This window comes from Andrographis paniculata, unplaced genomic scaffold (genome assembly GCF_009805555.1).
Source record: "Andrographis paniculata isolate CXL003 unplaced genomic scaffold, ASM980555v1 Contig9END, whole genome shotgun sequence".
Lineage (NCBI taxonomy): Eukaryota > Viridiplantae > Streptophyta > Magnoliopsida > Lamiales > Acanthaceae > Andrographis > Andrographis paniculata.
This window is the reverse complement of record NW_026137639.1, coordinates 2,315,674-2,330,098: the sequence shown is the minus strand read 5'-3', so window position 1 is coordinate 2,330,098 and position 14,425 is coordinate 2,315,674. Positions and strand designations below refer to the sequence as shown.

The 14,425-nt window shown below is 28.7% G+C and overlaps 3 protein-coding genes across 3 annotated transcripts; 2 read left to right on the top strand and 1 right to left on the bottom strand.

Moving 5' to 3' along the window:
* The first annotated feature begins 984 nt into the window (after positions 1 to 984).
* On the top strand, positions 985 to 1,727 carry LOC127244273 (uncharacterized). The gene has a single exon (XM_051264735.1). It carries the CDS (start codon positions 1,033 to 1,035, stop codon positions 1,516 to 1,518), a length of 486 nt encoding a protein of 161 aa, XP_051120692.1. The 5' UTR covers positions 985 to 1,032; the 3' UTR covers positions 1,519 to 1,727.
* A 1,461-nt stretch (positions 1,728 to 3,188) lies between these two features.
* Positions 3,189 to 5,607, bottom strand: LOC127244272 (uncharacterized). Its single transcript, XM_051264734.1, has 3 exons — positions 5,456 to 5,607; positions 5,255 to 5,356; positions 3,189 to 3,572 (listed from the first exon to the last, which is right to left on the bottom strand). The coding sequence occupies exons 1-3, from the start codon at positions 5,474 to 5,476 to the stop codon at positions 3,456 to 3,458; spliced, it is 240 nt and encodes a 79-aa protein (XP_051120691.1). The 5' UTR covers positions 5,477 to 5,607; the 3' UTR covers positions 3,189 to 3,455.
* A 5,522-nt stretch (positions 5,608 to 11,129) lies between these two features.
* Positions 11,130 to 12,365, top strand: LOC127244271 (anther-specific proline-rich protein APG). Its single transcript, XM_051264733.1, has 2 exons — positions 11,130 to 11,873; positions 12,150 to 12,365. Exon 1 carries the CDS (start codon positions 11,300 to 11,302, stop codon positions 11,822 to 11,824), a length of 525 nt encoding a protein of 174 aa, XP_051120690.1. The 5' UTR covers positions 11,130 to 11,299; the 3' UTR covers positions 11,825 to 11,873; positions 12,150 to 12,365.
* The last annotated feature ends 2,060 nt before the right edge of the window (positions 12,366 to 14,425 follow it).

Sequence of the window (14,425 nt, the reverse complement as noted above, 5' to 3'; positions counted from 1 at the left end):
TTTTTTATTTTTTATATTATACTAAAAATCAATTTTATATTCAAAACATCACATCAACACCTATTTATATCACATCATACAACTATTCAAATTCAAAATTTTTACTATTCAAATCCCAACTTAAAATCCAAACCCTCAAACAAACACACCCTATATAAATATATTGTGTTAAAATAATAACATATATTGTAGTTCATATATTATATTTGTATTATGTTAACATAAATTTTGGTCGGTACATATAATAAAAACATATCCGACACATGCTATAATTTTACTTAGCACATATCTGAATAGCATATGATATAATTTCATAAAGTACAAACATATTTATACATCACAATACAAATATACTACCCTATATTATGCAACATATTTTTTTTATATGACAAATATATTATGCTATATAAAACGATGTATTGTCTATTTTAATTATATTTGTTGATCGAATCAAAGTAGGATCATAATGATTTAACTAAATCTGCATCATAACCACTATCATCTATTATAACCACTATTATCTACTATCTTCGTCTGGCTCAAAGGTCTCATTTACTTTTTGTGTGTTGATCTTTAAATATTAATTATTATATGAAAATGTAGTACAAATTAAAGAAAAATGACAAAAATACTTCTATTAGTATCTTATAATAGTATTATAATGACATTTGTGGAAAAAAAATATACAAATATAAAAATATTTTTAATATTATAAACAAAATCGCAAGAATTAAATGAGACTCTTAAAACGGAGAGTATTATATTCAGCACCATAATAACTCCGTACTCTTCTATAATAAATTTATGTTTTTTAGCCATTTTTTTTAAGTAAAATGTCATATCTATTTTTTAATCTTTTTTATATTTTTTTATAATAATAAAAAATATATATCAATTATTATTCATTCACATTAAAATATTCAAATACTTAGACCATAACATTTCATGGGAATAATAATAATAATAATATATATAAGACCCCAACCATTCATTCACTCCCCACAACATCACTAACTACACTCAATAAATCCCATGGCTCTCCACCCCGCCATAATCGCCGCCGCACTTTACCTCCTCGCCGCCACTTCCGCCGCCGCTGCCGCCGACCGAGCCCACGGCATCGCCAACGAGAGCCCGATGGCCATCTCGCCGGCGGCGTACGCCTTCTTCCACCCCAACGGCGCCATGCAGCCAACCGCCTCCGTGATGCCGATGGCGGCCGCTTCCACCGTCAAGTCCACTCCGGCCCATGAGAGCACTTCCGAAAATGGCGCCGGCGGCGGCGGCCGGGGAATCGGCGCCGGCGGCATTGCCGGAATATGCTTCAGTATGGTTCTGGTCTGTGCTGTCGGAGTCGGAGCATTCTATGTCATTGTAAGGAAGCGTCGAGACAACTCAAGAAGTGCTGAAACGCAACAGTCACCGCCACCGGAAACGGATATTCCGGCGAAGCGGCCGGAAAATTCCCGGAAAGCCGAACCGATGCCGTTGCCGGCGCCGGCGGAAATGAATGTCTGAGTCACGGAGATGTAATCACGATATTGGATTATATATTTTATTTAAAAATTTTTTAAATATATATAATATACTATAGATAGTTATACACTGTGTACGTATTATTGCAGTATTATGTTATTATTCAGAAAATTATTTTGTATAGAAGTCCACTTAAGATTTTCGTGCCTTTTATTTGCTTGCGCTTCTTCATTTATACAATTTTTGCTATTTGTCTAACAAGCAGTAAGAAATTCTATATTTATTTTTCTTTGAAATATATTCATGTCCCGTCCAAAACGTCAAAGTATAACCAGAAAACACATACTATAATAATAGAAAAATAAAATAAAATAAAATAAATTTCTAGAACTCAATTTGCTTTGATTTTGTTTAATTCCCTATAAAAAAATAAAAATAAAATAAAATAATATTATTTTCTGTTATAAAATATAATGGGTTGGTTTAGTTGGTATTTGAAATCCATTGTGGTTAACATTTTGATGTGATGTTTTGAAATTTGTAGTATTGATACTTTGATTTAATGTTTTAAAAAGAAAATATATATTTTTATTAAAAATTGTGCCGAATAAATAATGCTACTTTCTATTTGAAATCATAAAAGAATATTTTCAATATTTAATTACTTTTAAAAAAAAAATTAAACTTAATTGATCATTTAAATTTACTTTGATGAACTCTACCTTGTTTTTTTTAAGCCACACCAGACCACCTAGCACTGGATAAACTCTCAAACCGAATCAGAAATATCAAACCATATATCCCCAAAACCCAATCTAAGATAGTTCCGGTGACAAAACTATACCATTTGGTGTGGACAATTTTTCAAAAATAAACCCTAGGATAATGTGTAGACCTAATAATGAGTAGGATTGAATATTTTAAATATACGAAATCACGCAATTCATTTATTATGGAGATTAAAATCCTTAATTCAAATTCAGTTATTTCGCATCAGATTGTCATGTTATTTTTTGTTTGATGTAATGTGAATAGTGAAATAGGACATCAACCATTTTATTACCGTATCAAATTCATGCTGATTCATATACATAATTAAATCATAATTCTTAACTCAAACTCAATTACCTTGTATAAAATTATCAAAATTGTTTAGTCAAGTTAGTTGTTATTAACAAATGACCTTTCAGTAGCCAGCCAATACAACACGAGGTAGAAAAGAGTATGTGTATGTGTAAATAGTGTGTATGATTCCCTCCGATCAAACCCTACAACCCAACAAGTATTGTATTGTTATCCTTAATTGTATATACATTGGGATAATTACAAAAAATATCTCACATTTATACAAAATATATCTCCAATATTTGTAAAAATTGCTATTTTTATCATTTAGCCGCGCGTAAGAGCGCGTGGTGTGAATATCACGGGCGGACAAAGTACATAAATAGCGACTTTTATAAACATGTAGAATATATTTTGTCATCAAGATAAATACAGAATTAAAGAGATAATAGCGTATAAATGTATATTTTTTACAATTATCTATATATATATATATATATATATATGGACAAAAGAAAAGTGGGGATGGACACATATCGTGGGTCCATTCATAACTTGTAACCAGTCCAACAACACCACCATTCAACTTTCCCCACTTCATTATACATTAATATATATATATATATACATATATGTACATGTATAGATATCTCAATCTCAACTGTTCTTTTTATTGTAACAATCAAATTTCAGCTCTTCAGTAAATCAAATTCAAAACAATGTAAAGATAGGATAGGATAGGATGCAAGACGATACGTAGCAATTACATCCCTACTTGGGAATTAACTCGAAAAGGGGAGTAGTTAGCAGCTAGATAGATGTCACGGCAAATATTTAAAAAAAAAAAATGGATAAACACGCGCATACGTGCAACAAGATAACAATTCATACAGTGGTTGGTGCAGTGCTCGATCCTACCATCCGCGGGAGCTCAAGGACTCGATTAGAGGCCCTAATGTCTTGTCCACAGCTTTATTCCATGTGTGCGCAAACTTCAACCGATATTTCCTTCCAAAAATAGGCTCGGTTTGCTGAAAGGTACACGAAACATTGCCCCATAAATTCTCACCACAAAGAAACAAAATCATTTGTCTTACAGTCATGACACCTAGTTACTTATTCTAACATGCGATGTAGTTATTCAGGGGGAGATTTCATCAAATCATTTTACTATATCACTTGGAGCTAAAAGAAAAAATTACTGAACAATGAAGACAAACATGTCTCCCATATCATATTTTGATTAACTCACTGTTAATTGTTTCCACATTAGAAATCGGGTTTCAGCATGGTCAATTATGAGCCCCGCAGAGCATAGTGCATTATACAGCAAGCTGACCGTGTTAAAACAAAGTGTCAAAATATATTAAAGAACTAAGAATTTAGTATGCTTCACTTATATTTTTAGTTATTCTTAAAATTAAAACTTATTCCTGCTTAAACGAAATTTAAATCTTCATAACATAATAGTAATGTTTAACTAAATGATGACAGCAAGTGTTCTTTGTTATTGAAATACTTTACGTACGTTTTTACACTAGGGAGAGTACCAAATTGATAACAGTTCAAGCATTACAAGCAAGGATGCAAAAAGCTAACAAACTTACACACAATCTACACACAAAACTGCAAGGAAAGCAGAAAGACACCAGGGGAGAAAAAGCTCGACCATGTGAAATCAAATGCTAGACAAAGAAGCATGCATAGAAATAACACAAACTTAATAAAAACCAACCCAATAGATGACTCCAAAAGTTCACGCAAAACAAACAGCACTAGAAGAACCACAAAGCCAATGAAAAAAAAATAACGATAAAAGACACCAGAGAAAGCACCTTTTACAACTATATAGAATGGAAAAAACATAGAATCTAAGGGATGGAATCAATACAAAGCTCAACTTCCAGAAGAAAAATTGTTTTCAAAGCTAATTTACTGGAAACTTCGGCTGTCAACACGCGATAAACAGAAGATTTAATTCCATGTGACACTTTCTCAGAGAGAATGCAGTTTTCTCGCTTCAAGTACAAGAAAATACAACCCTTAATAATACAAAATTCACATTTTGATAAGTTTTCTTGATCACGTCTAGGATACTTCAGTTGGTCAAGCGGTCAAGCCAGGTTCTGGTTTCCCAAACTTAACTTACGTTTATCTCGAACGAAACTAAAACTCACTCAATTGAGTATATGTATCGAAATTGTTTCAATTCAATTAAATAAGTAATTTATTTGGTCTAAACGAGTCAGCCCCAAAGTATTGAATCAAAGCTGTATGGAAATGGAGTATTTCCTAATTGGAGGTCAACTTATTCAAAGATTTGTGACTTAAGCCTTCATCTCCATTAACAACTCCATTTTGGGATAACACCATAATCTTCAAACCATCATATCAGGCAATCATTGTATCATTTATCAAATTAATTTCTTCATATATCAATCGGTAAAATTTCAAGTTTCTCACTCAACTTCAACCCTAAATAATTTCCCAATTTCTTTCAAAATCCGTGTGTATATGCACATATCTGAATACCCAAAAAGTAAAAGTAAATCTTCTCCAGAGAACCCCAAATGTACAGCCACACATAACAGATAATATCTTCCCACAACCCTAATCGGTTTTCGAATGGCAAATTTCGCCACAAAAATAAACAAAAAAATCCACCATACATCATCAAGTACAGCCGCAATTAAATTTACAACAAGGAAATCACCTGAGGCTCGGATTTATGAACGGACTTGTAGATGCTCCGACGGTGCTCAAAAACCACCGCTCCGGTTAACAAGCTCCCTAGCGCGGCACCCAACAGGCGCTCCTGCACATATTTTTACACGCAGCATATTAATTCAATACGAATCCCAAGTCCAAGGGGAGATTGATTTTTCTCAAAACGAGAAAAGGTAGACCAGGCCACCTGGGCTAAAACGCTGATCATGGTTTGTTCCAACAGCGATTGAGATAAGCGAAACGCAAATCGAAAGACCCTGCGTCGGAATCAGAATGACGACAGCATTTGATTTCTACGGAAGTCGAGTCGACATTTTCGCGTTCTTCCAATCCTTCGATTTCATTGGGCCGCAGATTTCTAATTTATTCATTTAGGCCCAGCTTTAATAAAGCCCAATAATATTGTTTTTTCATGAATTATAAGAACTTAATAAATGACTAAATAAATTGGATGTTGATTCTACAGTTTAAAAATAATAATATTTTAATTGCAATGTATAATTTGAAACAGCGTAGAAACTAATTTGTTTTTATTATTTATATAAAAGTAATAATGTAACGATAATCTATAATAAAAATAAATTTTATTTTTTCAATCACAAAATATACATATTCATATTTATTTTATATATATTTTATTGAGAAAATAATATTTAAATGTATATTCTAATTTTTTAATTATACAAATTAATTTTTTAAAAACTATTCACACAGATCGGATGATGTGTTGAATGATCAAATTGAGCAATGCTGAATTTAATCTCAATTAATAATTAAACAAATTAAATTATTTCTAATTAATTAAAATTATTGAACAATTAGGATATAATTCAAAATTTGCTGAAAAAACTAATCAAAATGCATCAATTGTTATTTGGTTTATTTTCAAAAAAATGATCGAATCGAACAATTATGAAAGTAAGTATATGAAAGCATTCAATTGGCTCGTAAAAAGCCACAACATTATTGTTACAAGTTAGCCAATGCAACAAACTTTTGACGAAGATCAATGGAACCTGATCTATTATGAATTCTAGATATAGCATGAATAGAATTTGAGTTTTCTATCATCACCAAATCAAATATCTCCCGATTATATTCGCAAAATTCCAAAAACTTGGGTATGATATTTCTTCAAAAATCAGAAAATTTTGAATCGTAAAAAAATCACCTTGAAAACCCTTACAGCGACTCCTTATGTCCAATATCAAAGCTCAGGATTAAGTAACAATTGATATTGTTTCATAGCCAGCTTACCAATATATCGGTAATATCGATAATACGCTGGTAATATTATTTTGACAATTGTTGCCAAATCCTAAGCTCCGACATTGGACAGAAAGAGCTATCATAATGGTTTTTCAATCGAACTTTTACCAATCAAGATTAACCAAGATTTGAAAAAATGTTATATAAAATTTTTGGAATCGTACAAATATTATTTGCGAGATATTCGATTCAAAGATATAAAAATGATTAAAAAAACATCAAAACTCTATTACTACCATATCTAGAATTCATAATTGATCGGATCCTATTTATCTTCGTAAAAAATTCATTTCACTGATTAACTGTGTCTTTCCATAAATCAATTGAATGCTTTCGTATATTTTACTTACCAAAACTCATGTTGAACGAGAATGATCTTAATTACACTCAAAATCAACTGGTCGACTATCACAACTAATATATTATATATATATATATATATATATGTTAAATCATTTATGGCATAATTAGATGGTAACATAAAATGGCGACATTTTTTTAGACCCTTTAATATATATATATATATATAAAATTAAGACAAGAATTGACATATAATATTCATGAAAAAAAATAAGTAATTTTATAAAGGAGTGTGAGATTGTATTATTAAAAATTCAAAAATATTATAAATCCGAAGTATTTTTAAAATAAAAAATTCATACATTATATTGAATTTTCTTGATCTAGTACTGTATAACTAACAAATAACAACAATTCAAATATAAAATTAATATCATATAATTAATATTTTATAATTGACAACTTACAAGATCTAAAATGACAGCACCTTCAATGACCATCATTGGTTCAAATTTCGAGGTCTTCAAATATTGTTCTTGTCACACCTTTTTTTATCAAAAGAAAAAAAAAATATTGTAAAACAAATTATGTTTAATTTTTGAAAATAATATGCAATAAAAATGATGAATAAAAAATAAAAAAAAAAAAAAAAAAAATCAACTTACTCGAAAATTAAAAAAGACTAGAATAACTTGAGAGAAAAGAGGAGATGGTTGTGGTGGTGCTTTCAAATGAAGGAAAATGGAGTCCTTTTATAGGTACTTTCACTAAGGGGAATAAGGCAAGTTTTAATTGCACCATAAATATAGGCATAATTATAGGATTTAATTCTATAATGGATAGACATTTTTTTGTAAATTAATCCGATAAAATAAATATCAATCATAATTATAGGATTTAATTCTAGAATGGATAGAGTTTTATTTTTTTTGTAAATTTATCCGGTCAACTTCATAAAATTGATGGTTACGGTGCTGATTTTTTACATCAGGACACGTCATATATGCAAATAACATACATTAGTATTATATACAATACATGTTATGTATACTAAAGGTATTTGCTGTTTTTTAATAATAACAAGTGTGTTGTATACAGTATGTCATGCGCTAAGATCAACGGTTGTGTGTTGTATGAGACTATAACATGTTCTGTTAGTTCACGTGCTATATTTGTATTATATTAGCATATATAATGTGTTGCCTGTAGTAATATTATGTGCCGTTGAGACTACAATATGTGTGTTCTGTTCATGTACTGTATTTGTATTATATTAACATATATAGTATGTTGTTTGTAGTAATATTATATGTTGTCTAATAGCACACGATGTATTGTTGCTGAAATTCAGCACTGTAGCCGCCCCCTCGAAACTATTTGAATATTTTGTTTGAGAAATCTTACGTGTCACTCATATGCACACATGGGAGATCATTAGGCTAGGTGTTCCATATCACAAATTTATTTTTACTTTATTATTTTTCATTTTTATATTGTATATGTATTTTTAATTATATATTGTGTTATTTTTATTTTCATTTTTATTTACTGTATATTTTTTAATTGATTTGATTTTGAATATTGTATTAAATTATTATTTTCATAATTTTGTAAGTTATATTTAAATTTTTAGGTTTTTTATTTAAAAAATATCAAAGAAATTCATCCATAAAATTAGAGTAATTTTTTTAGCAATCTATAAAAATTATATGTTTATTTTGGTACTTTAACTCTTGTATTATATGCATTTTTTTATTTATTTTTTGTTATTTTTATTTTTTAGTAATCAATTCTTATCTATTCGTGTTCTGTATGCATTTTTCTAATTGATTTGATTTTGAAAATTACTATTCTGATACATCTTTTTTTTTCCAAAAAGTCAAATTATATTCAAATTTTGAATATTTTGTTTTTAGTCTAATATGAATTATTAAGAAATATTGTTAATTTAATTAATATTTGAATTTCACTTGAAATATGAATACTGTAATTTATGGTTTTATTTTTAAATATTATGCAATATTTGCTTTTATTTTTGTTAGTAGATTTATTTTTGTTTTATTGGTATATGGTTTAAACATTCTTTTCAAATTGGCGATAAAAAAAAATGCGATAAGAAGATCAATATATATATATATTTTTCATTCATTCATAGATATGTATTTATTTCAGAATTTATTATAATATTTTATTTAATAAAATTATAAATAAATAATTTTAATCTAACTTAGGTTTGATTTAGAGTGGTATATCAATTTTTATTTTATTTATGATTTACTTGCTTACTTGATATTATTGTTTGCTTTTGTTTTTTTTACTATATATATTATTTAGTATATTGGTTGAATATTATTTTCAATTGCAGGCTAAAAACAATACTCCCTCCGTTTCAATACAATAGTCTTAATTATCATTTTTGTCCGTCTCAAAACAATAGTCTCATTTTCATAAATAATCATATCACTATAAAACTACATTTACTTTTTCATTATTATTACACAATTGCCACTATTTTTTACACTAATACACTCACAAGGGCAAAAAATTCTTTTATCCATATTTTTTATCCACTATCAATATAATATCAATATTTTTTAAATTCCGTATCAAACCCAACCTAGACTATAGTTATGGAATGGAGGGAGTATATAAACGACGATAAAATATTAATAATTTTATTTTCTTATTGATAGGTACAAATTTTTTTCAAAATTATTTTGATTTTAATTTAATAGTGATTATGAATAATTATTTTTTATCTTTATAATGTTTGAATTTAAATAGAATATACTACCTTCGTTCAAGATTAAACTTCTCGTTTACTTTTGGCGTCATTGTTTTTAACATTAAAAATATCATTATGTTTGTATATATATATATTTTTTTTGTACAAATGTCATTATATTACTATTATAAGACACAAATATTTTTGTCATTTTTTTTAATTTGTACTATATTTAAATATAATAATTAATATTCAAAGATCAACGTGCTAAAATAAATGAAAAGTTTAGTCTTAGACGAAAGGAATATATTTTATGAACAATTCATTCTGGAGTATTATTTATTTGATTTAGTTACCGTATTTTTTGTTTTTTATTTATAGTTTTTTATATAAATTAAATTTGATTATTTTTCATACGAATTTTTATTGTCAAAATAAAATTTATTATTTAAAATATAAAATTAAATTAAATATCACATTATATAATCACCGTAGCACGGTTATAATCTAGTATATATATCCACGTCATCCCCAAATAAAATGCAACAAGAATGTCTCAACTATGATTTTTAAGAGTTTCAAAGTTTTAAAAATATAATAATATAAAAAAAATGTATAAATACTCTCTCCGTATTTATATAATTATTTTTATTATATAATAATTATTTTTACGAATACACTTATTAATTACTTAATAATTATATTTTAATTAAATTTTTGTTTCTACAGTTACGTCGTGGAAACTTTAACTAAGGAAGAAATATTTTGTAAATAAAAAAAATATATATTTAATATAATATTTTTAAAAAAAGTAAATACTTCATCCGTTTATTTCTTTTATTTTCGTCAGTCCCAAAATAAGATTATAATTTCCTAATTTAGTAATTGTAATATCTACCGAACATAATAAATAGTCTTACAACTTACAATATATTATACAAATAATATTATTTTTATATTACACAATATTAATAGAAATATATATATTTTTACTACAATTCAATATAATACTAATATTTAAAAATCTAAATGCAAAAAGTAAACATTACAGAGGGAGTAGTAATAAAATTCAAAATTATACTCCCTCTATCTTTGGGTTATATTTACTTTTTGCATCATTGTATTTAATACTAAAAATATCCTTATATTTGTATAATTTTTTTTGTACAAATATTATTCTATTAATATTATAAGAATATTTTTATAATATTTTCTTAATCTGTATTACGTTTTGAATATTAATGCACAAAAATTAAATGAGACCCGGACGTACATAGTATTATGCAAACAAAGCCAATTTTTACAAAAACACATCCAAACACACCTTATATCTTTTATTAAAATCGGAATATCCCCCCAATTTAGATGCGCTAAACGTCAGCGTAATTTCCGCAAACAGAACAATTCGATACGTTTCTTATTCAAATTTAAATCAAAAGTACAGCGTTAAACAAAGCGCATTTCTGTTTCCATTTCTACCCCTCATAAAACCTCTCATTTCCCAATATACCCTTCCTTCAACCGAAAGGAAGTAAAACGACAAAATCCGCAAAGTCACAGCACAGCGAAGAACAGCTCACTCAGTCTTATCTCGCCCACGTTCTCTGCGGTGCGACCGAAACTGCCTTCCCACGTTTCTCAACAAAATCTCACGCAATTCCTCAACCGCCGGCATCTCTAATCGATATCTCGCTTTCTCTGCAATCATTTGGATCCAATTTTGCTCAGATCTCGTCAATGGCGGCAGTTTCCGGCGCTCTCCTGTTACCGACATTGTTTGCATTGGTTTTCTTCACAGACGCTGTCCTTTCCGACCATTCGCCGTCTCATCCACCGTCTTTACCTCCGCAACCACCAGCGGACCAAAAACCGCCTTCTCCGACCAGTCCGGCGCCGGCGCCGGCGCCGGCACCGGTACCCGCGCCTTCCCCCGGCGGTTTGTTCTCCTCTCCTCCGGCGCCTCCGGCGCCGGATCTATCTCCAACTCCGGAAACTGCGCCAACCGCGCCTCCGACTCCGGTGCCGGCGCCGGCGGACGCTGGAGAAGTCAGACATGAGAATCAGTCGTCGAGTGCAGGTGATTTGAAAACGGAGGGCGGTAGTTCCTCCGGTGGAATGAGCAGTGGACAGAAGGCAGGAGTGGCGATCGGAATCATCGGCGGCGCGTGCGTTGTAGGCGTCGGCGCGTTTGTGTACACGAAACGGCGACAGAACATCCAGCGCGCGCAGTACGGATACGCCGCCCGCCGTGAGCTTCTGTAGAAGTTGATTCCGTCGTCGGTGCGCTACAGCTACACAGCCTACACTAAAAGTACGTACGTACGTACAATTCTCTATATTTCTATACGTATATACGCAGATCGAGTGCTCTGTTCTATTATTGAGCGTCAATTTTTTTCTACAGCATTTAATCTTAGATTGGTTGGTTGAGGTGAGGTGATTTAGTTTCAATTTTTTTGCTGCTCATTGGCAGAAAGAATCTGTTGGCTTCTGAATGTTTATTTATTCTCAATTAGGTTTTGAACTTAACTCAAACCAAAAAATTCACAACATTTCTCAGATTTGAATTTGATGAGAATAATTGTAGGAGCATTCTTGTTTGATTATGATGAAGGAAGATCTAGAGGAATTCTTGATTCAACTAATGGTTATACCATTAGCATTAGCTTTAGCATTGGCAACTACCCGTGGGAGAAAGCGTGTTTTGCATTGGGTGTATGAGAGATCATAAATTAATAATCGAATCGTGTGTCGGTGCGTATATAATAATTCTCATTTGCACTGGTCTTTTTGCATCCTTCTTTCTTTTAATTTTTTTTTTTTTTTAATACTACGTGGATACATTCATCTAAATGATCAAAGTGTGTTTTTTAGGGCTGTTCCGGAAAATTTGGGTTTGAGTTTAATTTTTATTTGAATTTTGGGATATTTTTTAATTTTGTTTTCTTTTGTGTTTGGGTTTGGTCTGGATAATGAATAAAATAATATAAATGTATATTAAATTTAATTGATAAAATTTATGATTTGATTATGAATTTATATTATACCAAATATATATATTTACATTTTTATTTATTTGTATTATAGAAATTTTTATTCTCTACAAAATAATATATATATTAAATTATAATAAATATTTTAAAAGTGTTTAATTGAAATTTAAAAAAAGTATAATTATTACATAATTCAAAATATATTAATTAAAATAATTATTTTATAATATAATTTGGGTGTTTTTTTTGTTGAGTTTGAAAAAATTCATTTAAGTTTGATATTAAAATAATATTTGATGAGATATTTTGTGAGGGAAAAATATACGTTTTTCAAAACCGTCCAAACAATATAATTTGAAAAAATTTGGCCAAAAAAATATATTCTAAAATAATTAATTAATTTAATTAAAAGTAAAAGAATTATAAATTAAAAAATTTAAAAGAAAATTAAGGTGTAATTCTTTCAAAAAATAAAAATAGAAAATGACATGAAACCGATAAAAACGACACTAATTCAAAATACAAAATAAAATTTGAAAATTATTTTATGTTCCAACAATTTTAGTCGCGATATCATTTTTATTAGTTGCCTATATTATAATTATTATAGTCCATCTATAGGATTAATGACTTATATGCGTTGATTTATTCAGTCAACCATATGGATATATATGATTCAAAGCCTATTTTTATTTAATTATCCTTTTGTTAGAGAGATTAAAAAGGGAACGATTTTATTTTGTTTTTTTTCATAAATAATTCAAATATATCCACCGAAACTAGCAAATTGGTTATTTCCTTTATCATTTAAAATAATGTTTATTTCATCGGGTATAAATTTTTAAATAATAATAATAATAGAATTTATTTATATAATAAAAAAAAACTTACAAAAACTATATTTTTTTACTAAAAGGATAATAATATTTTTGAATGACGACGAAAAAGAAAATTAAGCATAAGTTTTGATGATTATGCGTATGGTGTTTAGTTCCAAAAACTTTACAATGTACTCCCTCCGTCCAAGACTAAATATTCTATTTATTTGTTGCATGTTTGATATTTGAATATTAATTATTATATAAAAATACAGTATAAATGAAGAGAAAATTTTTTTTAAAAAAATCAAATATAATTGAGAAGTTTAATCTTGGACGGAGATAGTAATTTTTTCTTATATTATATTGGATAAATAAATCTTGTATCAAAATAGATGTTTATGAATAAATTAATGAACTTTTATTAAATATTTTTATTTTTATTTATTTATATATTATATGGACAAAATAATAAAATTATTTAACTTTGTCTTTCCTATCTAACTCGTAGAGATAACAATGTGTTCGAATATATTCGAGTTCCGACTTGAACACGACCCATTTATTTGAGTTCAGGTCAAATTATACGGGCATCAAATCGGATATAAGTATGATTTTTAATAATAAAATCATCTAATCCCAACTTGAATCTTCGTATCAAATTCGATAAGATAATAAAATAATAAATTTTCAAAAATCCTTATATAAAAATTTAAGGTCCCATAATAAATAATTCACAAGTATTATAATTTGCTAAAATATGAATTTATGGTTACTTGCTTTTTCTTAAAATTTAAATATAATTGGATTTAATCTTTTAACTTCTTTAACTGCCGCCAAGAGTCTCGGTGTAAAATTATCTAGCTACAATAAAAAATTGTAAAAAGTTGTTGTCGTGCTTAAAGCCTCATTTTTTTATGACGGGTGCCAACGGTATTGAATCATCTTCAACTTCTCATTAGTAGGATCTTCAATAATATCGGCAACAATTTCCTCTAAATTTTGAATCGTTGAACAGTCATCACTTTCACTCAAATAGTCCACCAAATTGT

Excerpts from the sequence above, each read along its gene's own strand:
- LOC127244273 (XM_051264735.1), top strand. The coding sequence starts at position 1,033 with ATGGCTCTCCACCCCGCCATAATCGCCGCCGCACTTTACCTCCTCGCC.
- LOC127244272 (XM_051264734.1), bottom strand. The coding sequence starts at position 5,476 with ATGATCAGCGTTTTAGCCCAG. Across the intron at positions 5,357-5,455 it reads TGATCAGCGTTTTAGCCCAG|GAGCGCCTGTTGGGTGCCGC; the intron begins GTGGCCTGGTCT and ends AAATATGTGCAG. Across the intron at positions 3,573-5,254 it reads TTCATAAATCCGAGCCTCAG|CAAACCGAGCCTATTTTTGG; the intron begins GTGATTTCCTTG and ends TGTACCTTTCAG.
- LOC127244271 (XM_051264733.1), top strand. The coding sequence starts at position 11,300 with ATGGCGGCAGTTTCCGGCGCTCTCCTGTTACCGACATTGTTTGCATTG.